At 34.9% G+C, this 15,560-nt stretch overlaps 1 protein-coding gene across 1 annotated transcript; it reads right to left on the reverse strand.

Moving 5' to 3' along the window:
• Positions 1-3,951: 3,951 nt before the first annotated feature.
• On the reverse strand, positions 3,952-10,343 carry LOC128550000 (GA-binding protein subunit beta-1-like). The gene is made up of 6 exons (XM_053527820.1): positions 10,187-10,343; positions 8,436-8,572; positions 7,601-7,798; positions 6,788-6,961; positions 4,534-4,697; positions 3,952-4,174 (listed from the first exon to the last, which is right to left on the reverse strand). Exons 2-6 carry the CDS (start codon positions 8,541-8,543, stop codon positions 3,952-3,954), a joined length of 867 nt encoding a protein of 288 aa, XP_053383795.1. The 5' UTR covers positions 8,544-8,572; positions 10,187-10,343.
• Between the last annotated feature and the right edge of the window lie 5,217 nt (positions 10,344-15,560).

Genomic DNA, 15,560 nt, shown 5'->3' on the forward strand with positions numbered 1-15,560 from the left:
TGTTTAACTTGATGATATCTAGTTCAGTTTGAAACGGGGCAAAATGGGGACAAAAACTAGGTCAGTAGGTCTAAAATTATTAAAATCTTTTGACCTCTCTAGAGGCCATATTTTTCAATGGATCTTCATGAAAACTGATCTGAATGTTCACCTTGATGATATCTAAATCAGTTTTGAAACTGGACCACGTGCGGTCAAAAAAGGCCAGTAATAAAAAAATAGAAAAACCTTGTTTACCTCTCTAGAGGCCATATTTTTCATGAGATCTTCATGAAAATTAGTGAGAATGTTCACCTTGATGAATATCTAGGTAAAGTTCAAAACAGGGTCACGTCCTTCGAAAACTAGGTCAACCAGGTAAAATAATAGAAAAAAACCTTGTGACCTCTGTAGAGACCATATTTTTCAATGGATCTTCATGAAAATTTGGGCAGAATTTTTATCTTGATAATATCTAGGTCAAGTTCAAAACTGGGGCACATGAGCTCAAAAACTAGGTCACTATGTCAAATATTAGAAAAAACGACGTCATACTCAAAACGGGTCATGGGAAGGGGGTGAGCAATTCAGGACCATCATGGTCCTCTTGTTAAATTTATTTTCATGTAATTTAGTCAGAATGATGGCCTTAAAATTCTAAGTCAAGTTCGATTATGGGTCAACTGGGGTCAAAAACTAGGTCATTAGGTCAATTTAAAGAAAATATTGTCTATACTCAGATTTTTGTTCGAACTGTAATGATAATTGCCAGAATATTTTACATGAAATCACTAGGTCAAACATGTTACACTGTTATGGTGGGTTTCCCAGATGAGCCATCTAGAGCCATCTTGGCCCTCTTATTACCCATTTCATTCCCATCCTGGGGTCAGTGTCACGATAAAGGGGAGTTTTTGCATGCAAGTTCAGTTGGCATCATTGGCATATAGCTTTTAAACTTTCTTTTATTTTCTAGGTCTATTATAAAACTGACTGGGTCAAGTTCCATAACTCTGACATGTATTTTGAGCAAATGTGGGCCCTTTTTGATTTTTTTACTTGCAAATTACTGTCCCAGAACTAATGCAGATACTGAAACTTTGCATGTGTTTTCAGGATCATAAAACTAGTCGGCAGCATGAAGTTCAATAGCTTTGTCAAGCATTTTGTATAAATCATGCCCTTTTTGGAATAGAAAATCCCGTTAAAGTTTTTGCAGCAAGTGCATACAGCTATAACCTTGAGGCATGCAGATTAGAAATTCATTTTTTCTTGCCAACCTCACTGGGTCGAGCCCCTTAGTCTAACATGTATTTTGGGGATATTATGTCCCCATTTTGGACTTAGAAAATTCTGGTTTTTGATTTTACATGCCAGTTACTACCCGCAAACAAATTTGGGGATATTATATTGAAACTTCACATGTTTTAAAAGTATTTGCCAGCATCAAATACCATAAATCTTTACATGCATCTTCATCAAATTGTGTCCCCTTTTAAATTTGGAAATTTGTGGTTAAAGTTTTGAAAATAAAGTTTAACATGCAGGTCACTACTACAAAAATAATGCAGATACTGTAGTGAAAAATCTAGAGATATTTTAACATTTAGAGTAATATTTTCCTGCTTCTTGGACAGTAATTCAAACAGTCAAGCATTCGCTGTCTAACAGACAGCTCTTGTTTATAAAAATTGTTAGTGTAGACCTTTTTCATTTTTTAGTCACCTGAGCACAAAGTGCTTTAAGATGAGCTTTGTAATGTGATCACCTGTGTCCCGTTGTCTGTCGTCATCAACAATTGGACTGTTAACACCTAGAGGTCACAGTTTTGGCCCAATCTAAATTAAACTTGGATAGAATGTTGCCCTCAAATAATCTTGGACAAATTCGATATTGGGTCATCGGGGTTTAAAAACTAGGTCACCTGGTCAAATCAAAGGAAAGTTTGTTAACACCCCCAAAGGTCACAATTTTGGCCCAAAATTTTTAAAGAAACTTGGTCACATGTTACGCTCATAAAATCTTGGATGAGTTTATATTGGGTTATCTGGACTCAGAAACTAGGTCACTAAATCAAATCAAAGGAAAAAGGGTTGTTTAACACTCTAGATGTCACAATTTGGGCCAAATCTTAATAAAACTTGTCAGAATGTTACCGTCAATAAAGTCTAGGACGAGTTTGATATTGGGTTATCCGGTTTTAAAAAATAGGTCACCAGGGCAGATCAAAGGAAAAACTTGTTTACACTGTAGAGGCCACATTTGCGACTGTATCATTATGAAACTTTTGGGCAGAATGTTAATCTTTCCTTATTATAGGTCAGGTTTTAAATCTGGGTCAGGTGGGGTCAAAAACTAGGTCACTAGGTCATTCAAGGAAAACCCGTTAACACTAGAGGCCACATTTATGATGTATCTTCGTGAAACTTAGTGGAATGTTAATCTTGATGACCTTTGGGGCAGGTTTGAATCTTAGTCATGTGGGGTCTAAAAATAGGTCACAGGGTCAAATAAAGGAAAGCTTTTTTTAAAACTTTAGAGGCCACATTTTTTGACTGTATCTTCTTGAAACTTAGTCAGAATGTTAATCTTGATGATCTTTAGGTCAAGTTAGAATCTTTGTCATGTGGGGTCAAAACTAGGTCTCGGGGTCAAATCAAAGTAAAAGCTTTTTAACACTATAGAGGGCCACATTTATAACTGGAGTGTAATAAAGCCATTAAATAAAAATGATAATACCCTAGTGTAATAAAGCTTTGACGTCGACGTCATTTATAGTATAGGCTATGTCGGTCAAATTGTCTTGTTTATATAGTAAAAGAAAGTCGATTTTTTGATGTTTCGACAAGAAAGGCTTACATGTGATAAAAAGAATATTACATTTGTGACTTTCCACATTTAATATATTAAACTCGTTTAATAAAATTGATAAAATGCTGGCATAGCCCCGCATTTTATCATTTTATTCAACTCGTTTAATTTAAATTCAATAGAAAAGACACTGTGTAATATTCTATATTAATTTTTATATGATTTGTGCATACACAAATCTAATATTAATTTCAGTGGAGTATATTGTCTTACAAGCTTTTTTTTGTCAAATACACCCTTAATGTGTATTATTTACATTTGAAATATCAGGACTTTTACACATTTCACTGTAATTTTCCCCGAGTTTTATTTTCTTTGTTGTTGTAGTAATATGAATAATTTATTGTATAATTTCATAATGAATTGCTTCAATAAATTTGTTAAAATTATCCTAACTGCTGTCAAATGTTAGTTTTATTATCAATAAACCATTATGAAAAGACACTTGTGTTAATATCCTCTATTTGTTCAATTATTCGAATTTTTCCGAGAACAAAACGGTATTTGGTCATATAGGAAACTGAGTCTGTATTGACAATAAGTTCTAACTTGGCTTTTATGAATCATTGTTTTGGGAAATTAAAACGTTTGCTTCATTGATAACTAGGGGGAAATCAAGTCTAGAGATTCTACAGATGACAGGTATAAACCATATACAGTACAAAATGTACCTCTTTTAAGTATGGCTGGCTTTTAAATACAAGAACTCGTCTAACAGGAATGCCCCCCCTTGGAACAGAAATTATTTTGCTCACTGTAAGCAAAACAAAAGCTTTACTGTTCTGGCTCAATGTGACCTTGACCTTTTGGACCTCTGCTGGTCATGATCAACTTCACATCAACTTTCATGATCCTAGGCCCAAGCGTTCTTGAATTTATCATCCGGAAACTGATTGGTCTACATACCAACAGACAGACTGACAGCCATCTGTAAAAAATATACCACTCCTTCGATGGGGGGGCACAAAAGTCAGCTGTTCTTCTTCAGGAAAAAATGTCATAAAAAAGCAACAATAAATTCCTTGGTCTACATTATTATTTCGGTAAATGCCAAAAATGATGTTAAAAAAACACATTTACAGCAAATCCAAATAAATGATTTCATTGAAATAATCGGACCAGCCGTGACCTTTTCTCCGAGCCAGACCTTGATGGTGGCAGCTGGCATACAGAAATGTCATCACTGGTGTCACGTTCTGCCAAATCTTCATTCAGTGGTATCTGTCTATCAATACAGAAGTTGTGAAGCCTCACACAAGCTTCTGCGACTTTGCAGCACTTGCTTGGTTTCAACATCAGACATCCCCCGGACTTGTGTAAACACCTGAAAAAGTTAACAATGATTTATTCATGGAATAGGGAGGTAGAAAATTTTGGAGAAAGTCATTCAAATGTTATACAGTACTAAGCTATAGTTTTACTGATTTTTTTTCAATCTCTGTGGCAAAACAAGTTCTCACCTAGAGATAGCTAACTTACAATGTAAAGTTATCACTCTCAACACTAACTCACAGTAGTGTTAATCAATGGGCTATAGATATATTTGTTTTACTTCTGTGTATTAATGAAACCAACATAGTTGTCAAGTTTGAATATAATCGATTCACAGGTTGTTTCAAAACTACAACATGTGTGAAATTAAAGCACAACCTTTGGAGGAAACATTTTTACAATCAAAACTGCCTTGCCAGTGTGAGTGTGTTGCTATCCTCATTGTCTGAGTGAAGATTAGGATGGCCTTCAATTGTTATTTGGTCCGAGCCATCTATTATAGTATCTGGTCCATCTACTTCTGAGGTTTCCACGGTAACTGTCTCTTGTGGTTCAAGATTTGTAATTGCTGTATGCTGTAATTACAAACAGGAGCTGTAGGAGGACAGCAACACTCAACTATTCAAAAGCCTTGTGACATAAGAAAGTTAAGTATAAAAGGGGCAACAATTTGACTAAAACATAAGGGTCATAGAACTTTCTCCCTTTATGATGCTACAAAAGATATAAGCTCACATACAAATCTTAAAACAAACAAGAGCTGTCACTAATGGTGACAAATGCCCCCAAAGCACCTTGACCTTTGACCTGGTGACCTCTAACCTGGTGACCCCAAAGTAAGTAGGGGTGGTGTACTCAATAAGTACTATCAGCATGTGAAGTTTGAAGGTCCTGGGTGAAGTGGTTCGCGAGTAAAGTGCCTTCATGCAAAAAGTTAACGTTGTGACGAACGAACTAACGAACAGATGGACAGTTGAAAACTAATATGCCTCCCATCGGGGGGCATCAAAACTGCTAAGTCTAAACAAGACCGCCGCCTTGCAGGTGAAGATGCTCGACGACTTTTTTCCTCTGTATAATGAAAGCTTGTTCCTACCCATGATTATCTAAGTCCAAAAGGGACCATAATTCTTGCAAAAAGCAATGTAGACAGTAGAGTTATGGTACTTGCTGTGCAGAGTAAGCTTTTAATGGCGAAAAACTGATCCAAGTTTTAAAGCAATAGCTTTGACCGTATAGGAGAAAAGTTATCCTTAACACAAAACTTAACCAAGAAATCTGATATTTTCTAAGTCCAAAAGGGGCCGTATTCTTGCAAAAAGCAGGATGGAGTTATGTCTCTTGCGTAAATAGTCACTTTTGACTGTGAACAAGTGTTTTAAAAGCATATTTTAGCTTGATAGTTTTTAAGAGAAAAAGATGACCTAAACACAAACCTTCACCAAGAAATCAATTTTCTAAGTTAAAACAAAAGGACCATAATCCGCAAAAAGCAGGATGGAGTTATGAATCTTGCTGTACAGAGTCAACTTATGACGGTGAACAAGTGTTGCAAGTTTCAAAGCAATGGCTTTAATAGTTTAGGAGAAAAGTTGACCTGACAAAAAACTTACCAAGAAATCTGATATTTTCTAAGTCAAAAGGGCCTTGATTGTTACAAAAAAGCAGATGAGTAAATAATGTACTGCTGTAGCAGAGTCACTTTGATGGTGAACAAGTGCTGCAAGTTTTAAATCAATACTGGTGGATAGTTAGGAAAAAGCTGACACGTAAACATAAAACTAAAAGACCAGGCAACACGACGACGTTCAAGTGATGACAAAACTCATCATTTTTTTCAAAAAATCAGATGAGCTAAAAAGGGCATAACATTGTACAAGCATAATCAGGTTTTGAAACATGTATTTGAGATCCTCACAGGGAACAAGTGTGTGACGTTTCAATCCATTATCACTGATGGGTACAAACATACAAAAACTTGAACCACTGGGGCATGGACAATGCCACAGGAAAAAGGGCGAGCACAATAGCTCTACATGTTCTTCGAATAAATCTGAACTTGTTCTGGAAAAGGACAGTCATTAGAGAGGTTGAAATTGCAGAAGTGTACAGGTACCAGTACATGTAGGATTTTAATGTCAAGAAATTTTCAACTATGGCCAAGATGTCAACATTCAGGATTTTTTATCCAAAATTATCTGTTAACATGGATACACCACTTGTAAAACCTAATATTGCAGTTCAAAACCATGTACATTTACATTCATTGAGTTACTCTGTTAAATTAATGTGTAATTTCTACCAGATGCCTATTACTAGGTGTTGTGATTTCCTACCAGTACATATTCTTGTACTGAAGTCTCATCCCTTATACTGTCGTAAAATTATTTGTAGTATTACACCACTTTTTTCCTTTAATTTTTAAATCTCGAAATGGATTATGTGTATAATTAGTAGCTTAGGGATTAAGGAAATTACTGTTTTGTAGTTTTCATTTGCATGTAAAATACAGTGGTATAATTGTTTGGAAGCAGAAGTTATATGAAATATACAGGAATGTTTGAACTACAATGTATATGGAGGCAGAAGTTACGAATGTTTATGACACAGTGAAACCATGATTCATCTGTTAAAAATATTTATGGTTTCTCAAATTTGTATATACCTGTGCCATTTGTATCGTTTGTACAATGTCTGGCCGTCCATTCATTATCGCTATATCCAGAGGGGTTTTCTCAAATTTATTCTCACATGTCATATCTGCCCCTGACTTTAACAGAACTTCTATAACATCAAGGTGTCCCTTTTCTGTAGCCCAGTGCAACGGTGTCATCTTCAGCTGGAAAATAGGAGCTACAATATTAAATGCTACAATGGGTGTTAATTCAATATTCTTCTTTTTTAGCTCACATCAGTTCTGCAGCTTGCTTGAACACTTCAACAGTTTTGGTAAAGGGTCATGCAAGAAAAATAGTTCTGAAATTATTATGAAATAAGGCCATTGTTTTCTAATAAAAACATTTTTAAATTTTCCACTGAATACAGGCAGGTAATGTGTGATCTATATTTGAAGGAATCTGTCTCTAAAAGGTGACCACCTAAGGAACATTCTTGTGAGGTTTAGTTGAAACTGGCTTCACGGTTTATGAAGAGGTGTACTTTAAAGAACCCTGGGGACGACCAACACTGGCGACAGATGACAGACAACCAACAATCCTAAAAGTTTTTGATTTTTGAACCTGTTTCTTTTAACTAAGAAGTTATGTGTTGTAAGTTTCCTATAATCATCCAATATAAACGACAGTTAAGAATCTCAAATGCAAGATGTACACTCACTAAAAGTACCCAACTCTTAAACTATTTTCTGTATAAAATTAGGACACTGACATATTTCAATACACAACAATAACCCTGTAAAAGTACAAACTACTTTTTTTAAAATATACTTTTGAAAAGTTATGTCTTTCAATAAATATACCATGTCTTTTGCATCTATATCTGCTGCATGTTGAAGCAAAATGTTCACTATATCTACATGTCCCTCTTGTGCTGCCACATGTAATGGTGTGCGATCTACCTTGGTTCGGGCATCACGACTTATTCCAGCTCGTAGAAGAACTTCAGCTGTACCTACATGGCCATATTGTGCTGAGAAATGTAAGGGTGATGTTCCCAACTGTAAAACATAATTCCATTAATTCATTCATTAAAATGTTGATATATACCAGTAATTACTAACATAAAATCTTCACAACATAGTTTAAATGTTACAAGTAAATAGCTCTATAAACTACAAAGTCTATATATCAGTCAGTGGGATCGACAGTCATGTTACTGGGTATGAAGGCATGAAGCTACTTTCAAACTTGTCTGTTAGGACCATCCTTGGGAAATGAAGTGGTACTTGTGGACAATGGTCTCTCAACATAGATAAATTTACAATACTTATGGCTTAATAAGAGAAAATATAGTAAAAATATATGACTTCATTGGCACAGCTATTTGGAGTATGGGCCAAAATGACTGTTTTAAATTTTTGTGGATTTCAAATTTTGACGAGAAAATAAATTTGGAAATTTTGTTTGTTAGAATTTTAAATTTTAATTTCTTGGACTGATGCAAGCATGAAATCTACTAAGAATAGTCCCCCCACCAATATTAATGAAGCAACCCACAATTTACAGAGATTAGTCCCCCTATACTATTAACGATTTCACAGCAGTGGTCTTTATGAGCAGGTTTTATAGTTATGACCTGTACTCAAGGGTGATATTAAACACAGGCTATCATCGTCAAATAAAAGAATCTAGTACCCAGTCAGTGGTGAAAGGTGCGCCATTTGACATCAGAGTTCTAACTTCATCTGTTTCACCACGTTTAGCTGCATCAAGAAGGCGTTTCCCTAAGTCTACCAGGGACATTATTCATCTGTTAAGGAGTTATTAACCACCTGAAAATATAGTATACTGAAAAGTTTCAACTAGAAGATCATCCTGCAATTTTAATAAGTATCACAATTTAGTTTTTCAGTTAAAGAAACAATTAATACACTCTTTTGAAATAGATCTACTTGACGAAAATACTTTGAAAATGAGAAAAGTTGAAATCTATTTCAAAATACCATGGCCTGAAAATATGATCTGTGTACAGGGGTTTTTCTAATTAAGTGCAAAAGGGGCTAGCTTCATTCCTTCACGGAAATCATTTACTGCCTATTTTGTCAAACAGGTTCATTCCTACACAAATATGACTCGCTCATGTTCAAGCACAAATACCATTTACTGTGTCTTTTACAGATATATCATATGTCAGGGGCTTTATTTTCCTTCTATAATAGGGGCCGTTAATTAGGCCCCCTTCCCCGCAGAAAATTTCATCTTTTAACTCATGCAGTTTTTCCCCAAAAATTGACTACATCATTATTTTTCCCCTTTGCCCAAATACGAGCGAGCTTTTCCTGACCCATGCCCCAACCCCCAAAATTCACAGGCCTGTGCCCCCTTCCCCTTCTGGTAAAACTAGATGTGTGTCCATGGGACATAGATGCCCCCCTCCTGCCGCTGTAACATAGTTTTATGACTAAGGTTAAATAATTTTTAAGATGTTTGCAACACAAACTTAAGGTTTAGGAGTATATCACCAACACACAGAAGTTTTTGATAAACGAACAACATCGTTTACCAATATTTTAACTGACCATTACATGTCTCCGTACTGTCCCCCATACTTAAAATATTCTGAAAAAGTTGTCCCCCTTAGAAAATGCATTGCCATTTGTATAGAAATAAAAATAAACAATTGCTGAAAACTGTGTTCCACCTAGTTATGTGAAAATTTCAACACTCGCACGCTATTGCACCTGCATCAAAACAAACTTGTGTAATCAGTTCTTTGAAAATGTGAGTTTTTTTTTAAGTTGCCAATCCTGGGACGTACTCGCCCTGTTAGCGGGTTTGAGCCCTGGACTGACTGCACATTTTTCTCACGCTGTGACAAATCCTTTACTTTACCAGGCACCTAGCCATGTGCTTCCAATTCTAGAGTTACAGTTTCGTAACCTAGACACTTCAAAAATCATTCTCTTGGAATAACTGGTAAAATTTTACTATTTGGGCATACTGTTACATTTTTTTCTGATCAATCTTATCTCACTGAGGTACTGTATTTATTGTAAAAATTGGCGCATGTTTACCACTGTTCCAAATTTATGAAAATGTAATACAATTTCGCGATCAAGTTTAATTTCATTCTCACCAATAATCGGACCTGCGACAGCAAAAAGGAAGAAAGCATATTTTCGACACTCTTATATGCTACAGGATTTAAGATGATTTTGTTGGAATAAACAATCGCAACAAATAAAAACAGACATAATCTAATTTGGACACTTTTGTTTACATTTTGGAGGAAGCGGAAGTTAAAAATTCCACCGGAAAACGGATGTTGGACAAGGAAATCCAAATTCAAGATGCAAATATAAAAGAAAGCTACGATTTAAGAAACCTATTTGCCATTCTAAACATATTTCAGTTCTCATTTCTCAGATAAAAATTACAAAATTTACCTAAATCTCATCCAAAATGCACACCGGAAGTTATTTTAAGAACCCGGATCATCACATTCGGCGGACTTCTTTTTCACCCTGTTGGTCATTATATTTCGCAGAATATCAGCTTCAACTATAAAATAACTATATGTATTCACTATTTTTAGTATCAAACGACGATCACGACTATCAATTTTATTGTAATATATTCTGTCTTTGTTTTGCTTATACTAATCGGAGAACTATTTATTTACTGGGCGTAAGAATTTGGTTAAAACCATGGCTAATATCTGCAACATAAACTGGCCGTAACTCGTGCCGCAGATACAAGAAATTTATTTTTCACCAGATTTTGCAAAGCACAAAGCAGAAGTCCAAGAGCTATTTTAAGACAAACAAATGCAAACATGCACCTGTCCTAAACTCCACAATAGTACTTAAGATATATTTCAGCTTTTACAAATAACATTGAAAGAAGATGGACATTTTTTGCTCCAGATAAAATATTTAAAAGATTGTAAAGGAAGTTGTTTAATCGACGGAAAAGGTATATACAAAGATGTTATGAAACAAACTCAGTAGTTTAAAACAGGAATTACAAGTAACCGGGATCCGCAGGTAATACTATGATAAAATATAGACAGTATGGTTTTCATAGTTCTCAAGACTTTCTACAAAAAAAAGTATATGCTCGGATGAGTTTTTTATCGGCTATATAAATCACAAGTGCATGACATCGAATTGTAAGAATTGACCAATTACAGCATAAATTGTTTTAGGAACATGCTGATCCCTAAAGAATTGAAGGTCACGTTGGACCTAGATTATATCTCAAATAGGTAAATAGTTTTGCCATTAAAGGCATGCAAGAAATATTTAACGAATTACTTTCAAAGTTGGCCTGCATATTCCGAGAAGATTTAGAGTCATATAGGTAAAGCTAGCACACCCAGCAACCATTTCGTGCAAGTGGAGTAGACATGAACTGTTTTAGAATTTTTTGTTTTGTTTTGTTTTGTTTTGGTGCATATCGTAATAAGTTGAACAATCCTTCTAAAGGATTACCCTATAGATAACGTATATTTGCGTGAAATATCATAAAATTTGATGGACAGCAGTGCCCTACAAGAAGATTTTTCACGTTTCCAACATAAAAGTAATGTAGAAAAAGTTACCTCCACCCTCTCTCCCCCGGGGCTTCGATTTTTATTGACGAATCCGTTTAATCTGAGGGTCATTGATTGTTTATTTGAACAATCTTGGTGGATGGTAATTTAAGGAGCAAATCTGAGATTTTGTTTTTTGAAATATGGCCAGTTGCTTCTGAAAATAAGATTTTTTTAAAAAAAATTTCCTTTTCATTACGTTGACAACAAGAGCTCTGTGTGAAATGAATTTCTTTAATTTTGTGCTTGTAAGTCAAGTTTCATTGGCTTGCAACGCATGGTATAAGAGGAGACTTTGATTTTTTTTTAAATAACACGTTGACAGGCAGACAGACCGGCGGACTGATTTGTGCTCTGATGAGCTAAAACGACTGTACGATGTGACTAGGAAAATAGAAAAAAGTTGCCACAGCTAAATATCGTAAAAATCAAAATATTACTCAGATCCGATTTGAAATGACAAGATAAGCATATTTAAAGAGGGTAATTAAGGCAATTAGTTGAAAACAATATGTTAAAATTTAACTTTAGGAATAACACATATAAATCACAATTTATACAGGCACTACATAGTACCCAAATAGGCACTTAAAGCAAAATTATAAAGTAGTAAAATTTATTTACATTTAATAAGACCTATAAGCCAACACCACATACATGCAATGTATCATGTTATATCTACTTGTTTAAAACATCACTTCTCCAGAGGTATCAAATAATGAATTTAGCATTAAATGATAACATTTCATATTATACCAGAACATTTCATATTATATCACAATGAACTACATCAATGAACTACATCAAGATTTAACATATAAAAGTAAATTAAATACGGTGTTGAATAGAATCATCATCCAACTATAGTGACTATACAACCAGAAAAATCAAAATACTAGATACAGCAAACTGAACATCATCTCGCGAACTTACATTGCATATTTATCAACAGAATAAAGTCTATACAAGTTTAGAAGTACGCAAATGTCCCAAATAACAATGGTACACGTCACTTACCTTTATTCTGTAGCCGTGGTGTAAATCTCTACCAGGAGCAGGAGGAAGTTTAGAAGAATTAGACTTCAATCCGGAGATAGATGGCACGGACGGTTGCATACATTTCAATCGTATAACGCAACCAAGGAAATTAATAACAGACTTTGTTTTACTGAGTTTGTTCTTGAGAGATAATGAAATATGCAATACTCCTCATGCCACCTAGCACCAGCTCGTGATACCAAAAGGACCAGAAAATACGTACGGGGAGACTTTTTACAGTCGCCACATGGTACATAAAGACTCCTGTTGTGATAGTTAATAAAATCTGTGAAAAGATCCTTTTGAAGCATAGACCAGTGGTTTTTCCGCTATTTCTATTGCCCTGATTCCAAGTTGGAGTGAGCTATGCCTAATGTATCCAGAGAGTCCCAATAATTTAAATATAAACAAAACTGTTTAATATTGCGCGGTAAAGCTCTCGTCTCTGCGTACGACACATTCATATTCGGAAATTTAGTTGCTTGACTGTGTGACAAATACACAGACCGAACTGGTATAAATCTGATCTCAAGAAACGCACGAAGAGTTGTATTCCATTCACATATAATAAAATATGTGAAAATATCCTTTTGAAGAATAGAATGCAATCAAGCAGCATAATAATAGACGTGTATGACTGAGTATGTTCATGAAAGGTTAAAAGTTACTCTTTGGTATAACAAAGAATCAGATGCTAATTATTAAAGCTAGTTAGAGCACAAATCTTCGGCGTTCTGTATTCATATCTTCATAATGACATGGCAACAATGATACGACATATAGATCTATCAAATAGCAATAATGACAAAAAGAAGTCCATGTACGGGTCGACCGAAACACGGCATACGAACAAGTCAGACACTGATAAATTATTAGAGGTTCTTTTAAAGTGGGACTTCTTTCATAGGACGCGGCTATTCCTATATTGCATCCGTGTGCTTGTTTAGTCGTTTAAACTTAGATAGGATCTCTTCAAATATTGATCATAACATTTTATGATCTTCAACAAATCATACTTATAATTGTGGTATAGAAGTATCTTTGATAGAGGCAAAAATACTAGTACTGTTGTAAATATCTTCAAGTACATTTGTAACTTTATGCCGGTGCTAGGGGGGCGTGAGAGGCGTTGTACATTTCATTACCTCTCATGAACAGATTCATTCAAACCGAGTCTGCTATTATTCTTCTTGGTTGCATTCTTTGCTTCCAAAGGATCTTTTTACAGATTTACAGATTTTTTTATAAGCATGAACATATATTACTGAAGTAATCTATTTCATCCACACTTGTTATCAGTGTACATTTAAAGTTGTAGTATTAAGCATGAGTATATTGTGACTTTCTCAAGTAGCTACATTCTGATTTCTTGTTCTTATATTTTGACTTTTTGTTCTTGTGTAAATACCTATTAGTCTAAAATACATTCTCAGATTCTTATCAAATTTAAAAAGAAAAAGAACATTAAACTGCTGGTCCTGATAATACCTTAAAGAACTCTTTTTTTTCAAATAGCTCCTGTCCTGATTGTTTATATAAAAATCTCTTTATACTCTGATATCCTGCCCTCAGATTGGACCAAAGGATACGTTGCCCCTATGTACAAGAAAGGACTTCAGAGTGATCCATCTAACTATCGTCACTACCGTCCTATCACACTAACCTGTATTCTTTGTCAGCTCACTGAACATACTGCATCCAACATTTCCTTTTCATTTTATTAGATACACTATTCTGTATGATCTACCGAGACTAAGAGTGCTAATCTATGAAACATAATTATTCACATGATAGATGACCAAGTAGAACATTTTGTCGCAGGCCAGCATCTGATCTATTCTCCATCGATTTCAGCAAGGCGTTTGGTGATTAAATGCAAAAAACTGGATCAAAGATCGGTTTTTGTGAAGTATGTTCAGTGTTGCTACTAGCACCATTGATTTGCCCAGTGGTAGAAAGGAAAGAAATTTCTGGTTGATACATATTTCCATAAACGACTTTTAAACTGTGTCGCCTTGGGAAAGGTTTTTTTCCTTAATGTAGTAACATGTTTAAATTTTTTGCAAATTAAATTGTCATTTTTATTCTTACATCTATCTATACATGCCACTAGCACAAATGTATTGCTTTATAAGTACACATGTACTTGTACCCCATAATTATTTCAACTCTTTTTTTTTATTTTCTTTGCCAGTGGTTAGTAGCTAGTATATTGTTAATTTTTATTATTTACCACACATGACCTGATTAGTTGTCATTGTTGTAAATTAAATATGTAATTAGTTGCATTAGGAAGACCCGTTACTAATGTTGCGAGAACTTGTGGGTCGACCCCTTTGCCTATTATATGTACAATTGACGTAGTTACCTGTTTATATATGTATATATTGGCAATAAAATATGTTTAAACTACGACTTTTGTCTTAGAAAACGAGTATTGATAATCGTGAATGGTTGAAAAAACAAACTAGAAGGACATTGGATACTAATGGCGTGATTTTCTTGTTATGGTGATGTCATAATCTTCAGTGGGTATTGCAAAAAAGATTATTTGAAATTTTATGCATAAGAGAAAGTCTGGAATTTATACGCTGGAGATATAACCTGTGCTTTAAAAGATTGTGCAGCATTTCAGTGACAACTGATATGTGGCTACAGTCGGACAGTCCAACGCACTATCCGTTTTGGAACCGCTTCTTTTTGTCCATTTGAGTTTGTGCATATGGGACCAAACCAAACTTCATAGCAAATTTCATAGCTATACACCAGCTGTGGTCTGACCAGGGTATTGTATACCATCTCGGTGGAAGTCAACTAAAGTTGTCCCTGTCTGCAAAAAAAGGTGAAAGGTCAAACCCCCGAAAACTACTGGCCTATTTCTCATACATGTATTCTGTGCAAAGTACTGGAACACATTGTTAAATTTCCTCCTCAGTTGTAAAACATTTCACAAGCCACATCATTCTCTACGACCTACAACATGGGTTTCGTAAAAAAAGATTATGTGTCACTCAACTAGTAATGTAAGTAAATGACCTGGTTAATGCAGTCTATAATAAGAAACAAGTAGATCTCATAATACTAGATTTCAGTAAGGCTTTCGATAAAGTCAGCCATGAGAAAGTTTTACTGAAAATGCACAATTATACCTGGTGCGTTATAGTCTGTTACACTGATCTGTCTTATCG

The sequence above is a fragment of the Mercenaria mercenaria genome, chromosome 17 (genome assembly GCF_021730395.1).
Source record: "Mercenaria mercenaria strain notata chromosome 17, MADL_Memer_1, whole genome shotgun sequence".
Classification (NCBI taxonomy): Eukaryota; Metazoa; Mollusca; class Bivalvia; order Venerida; family Veneridae; genus Mercenaria; species Mercenaria mercenaria.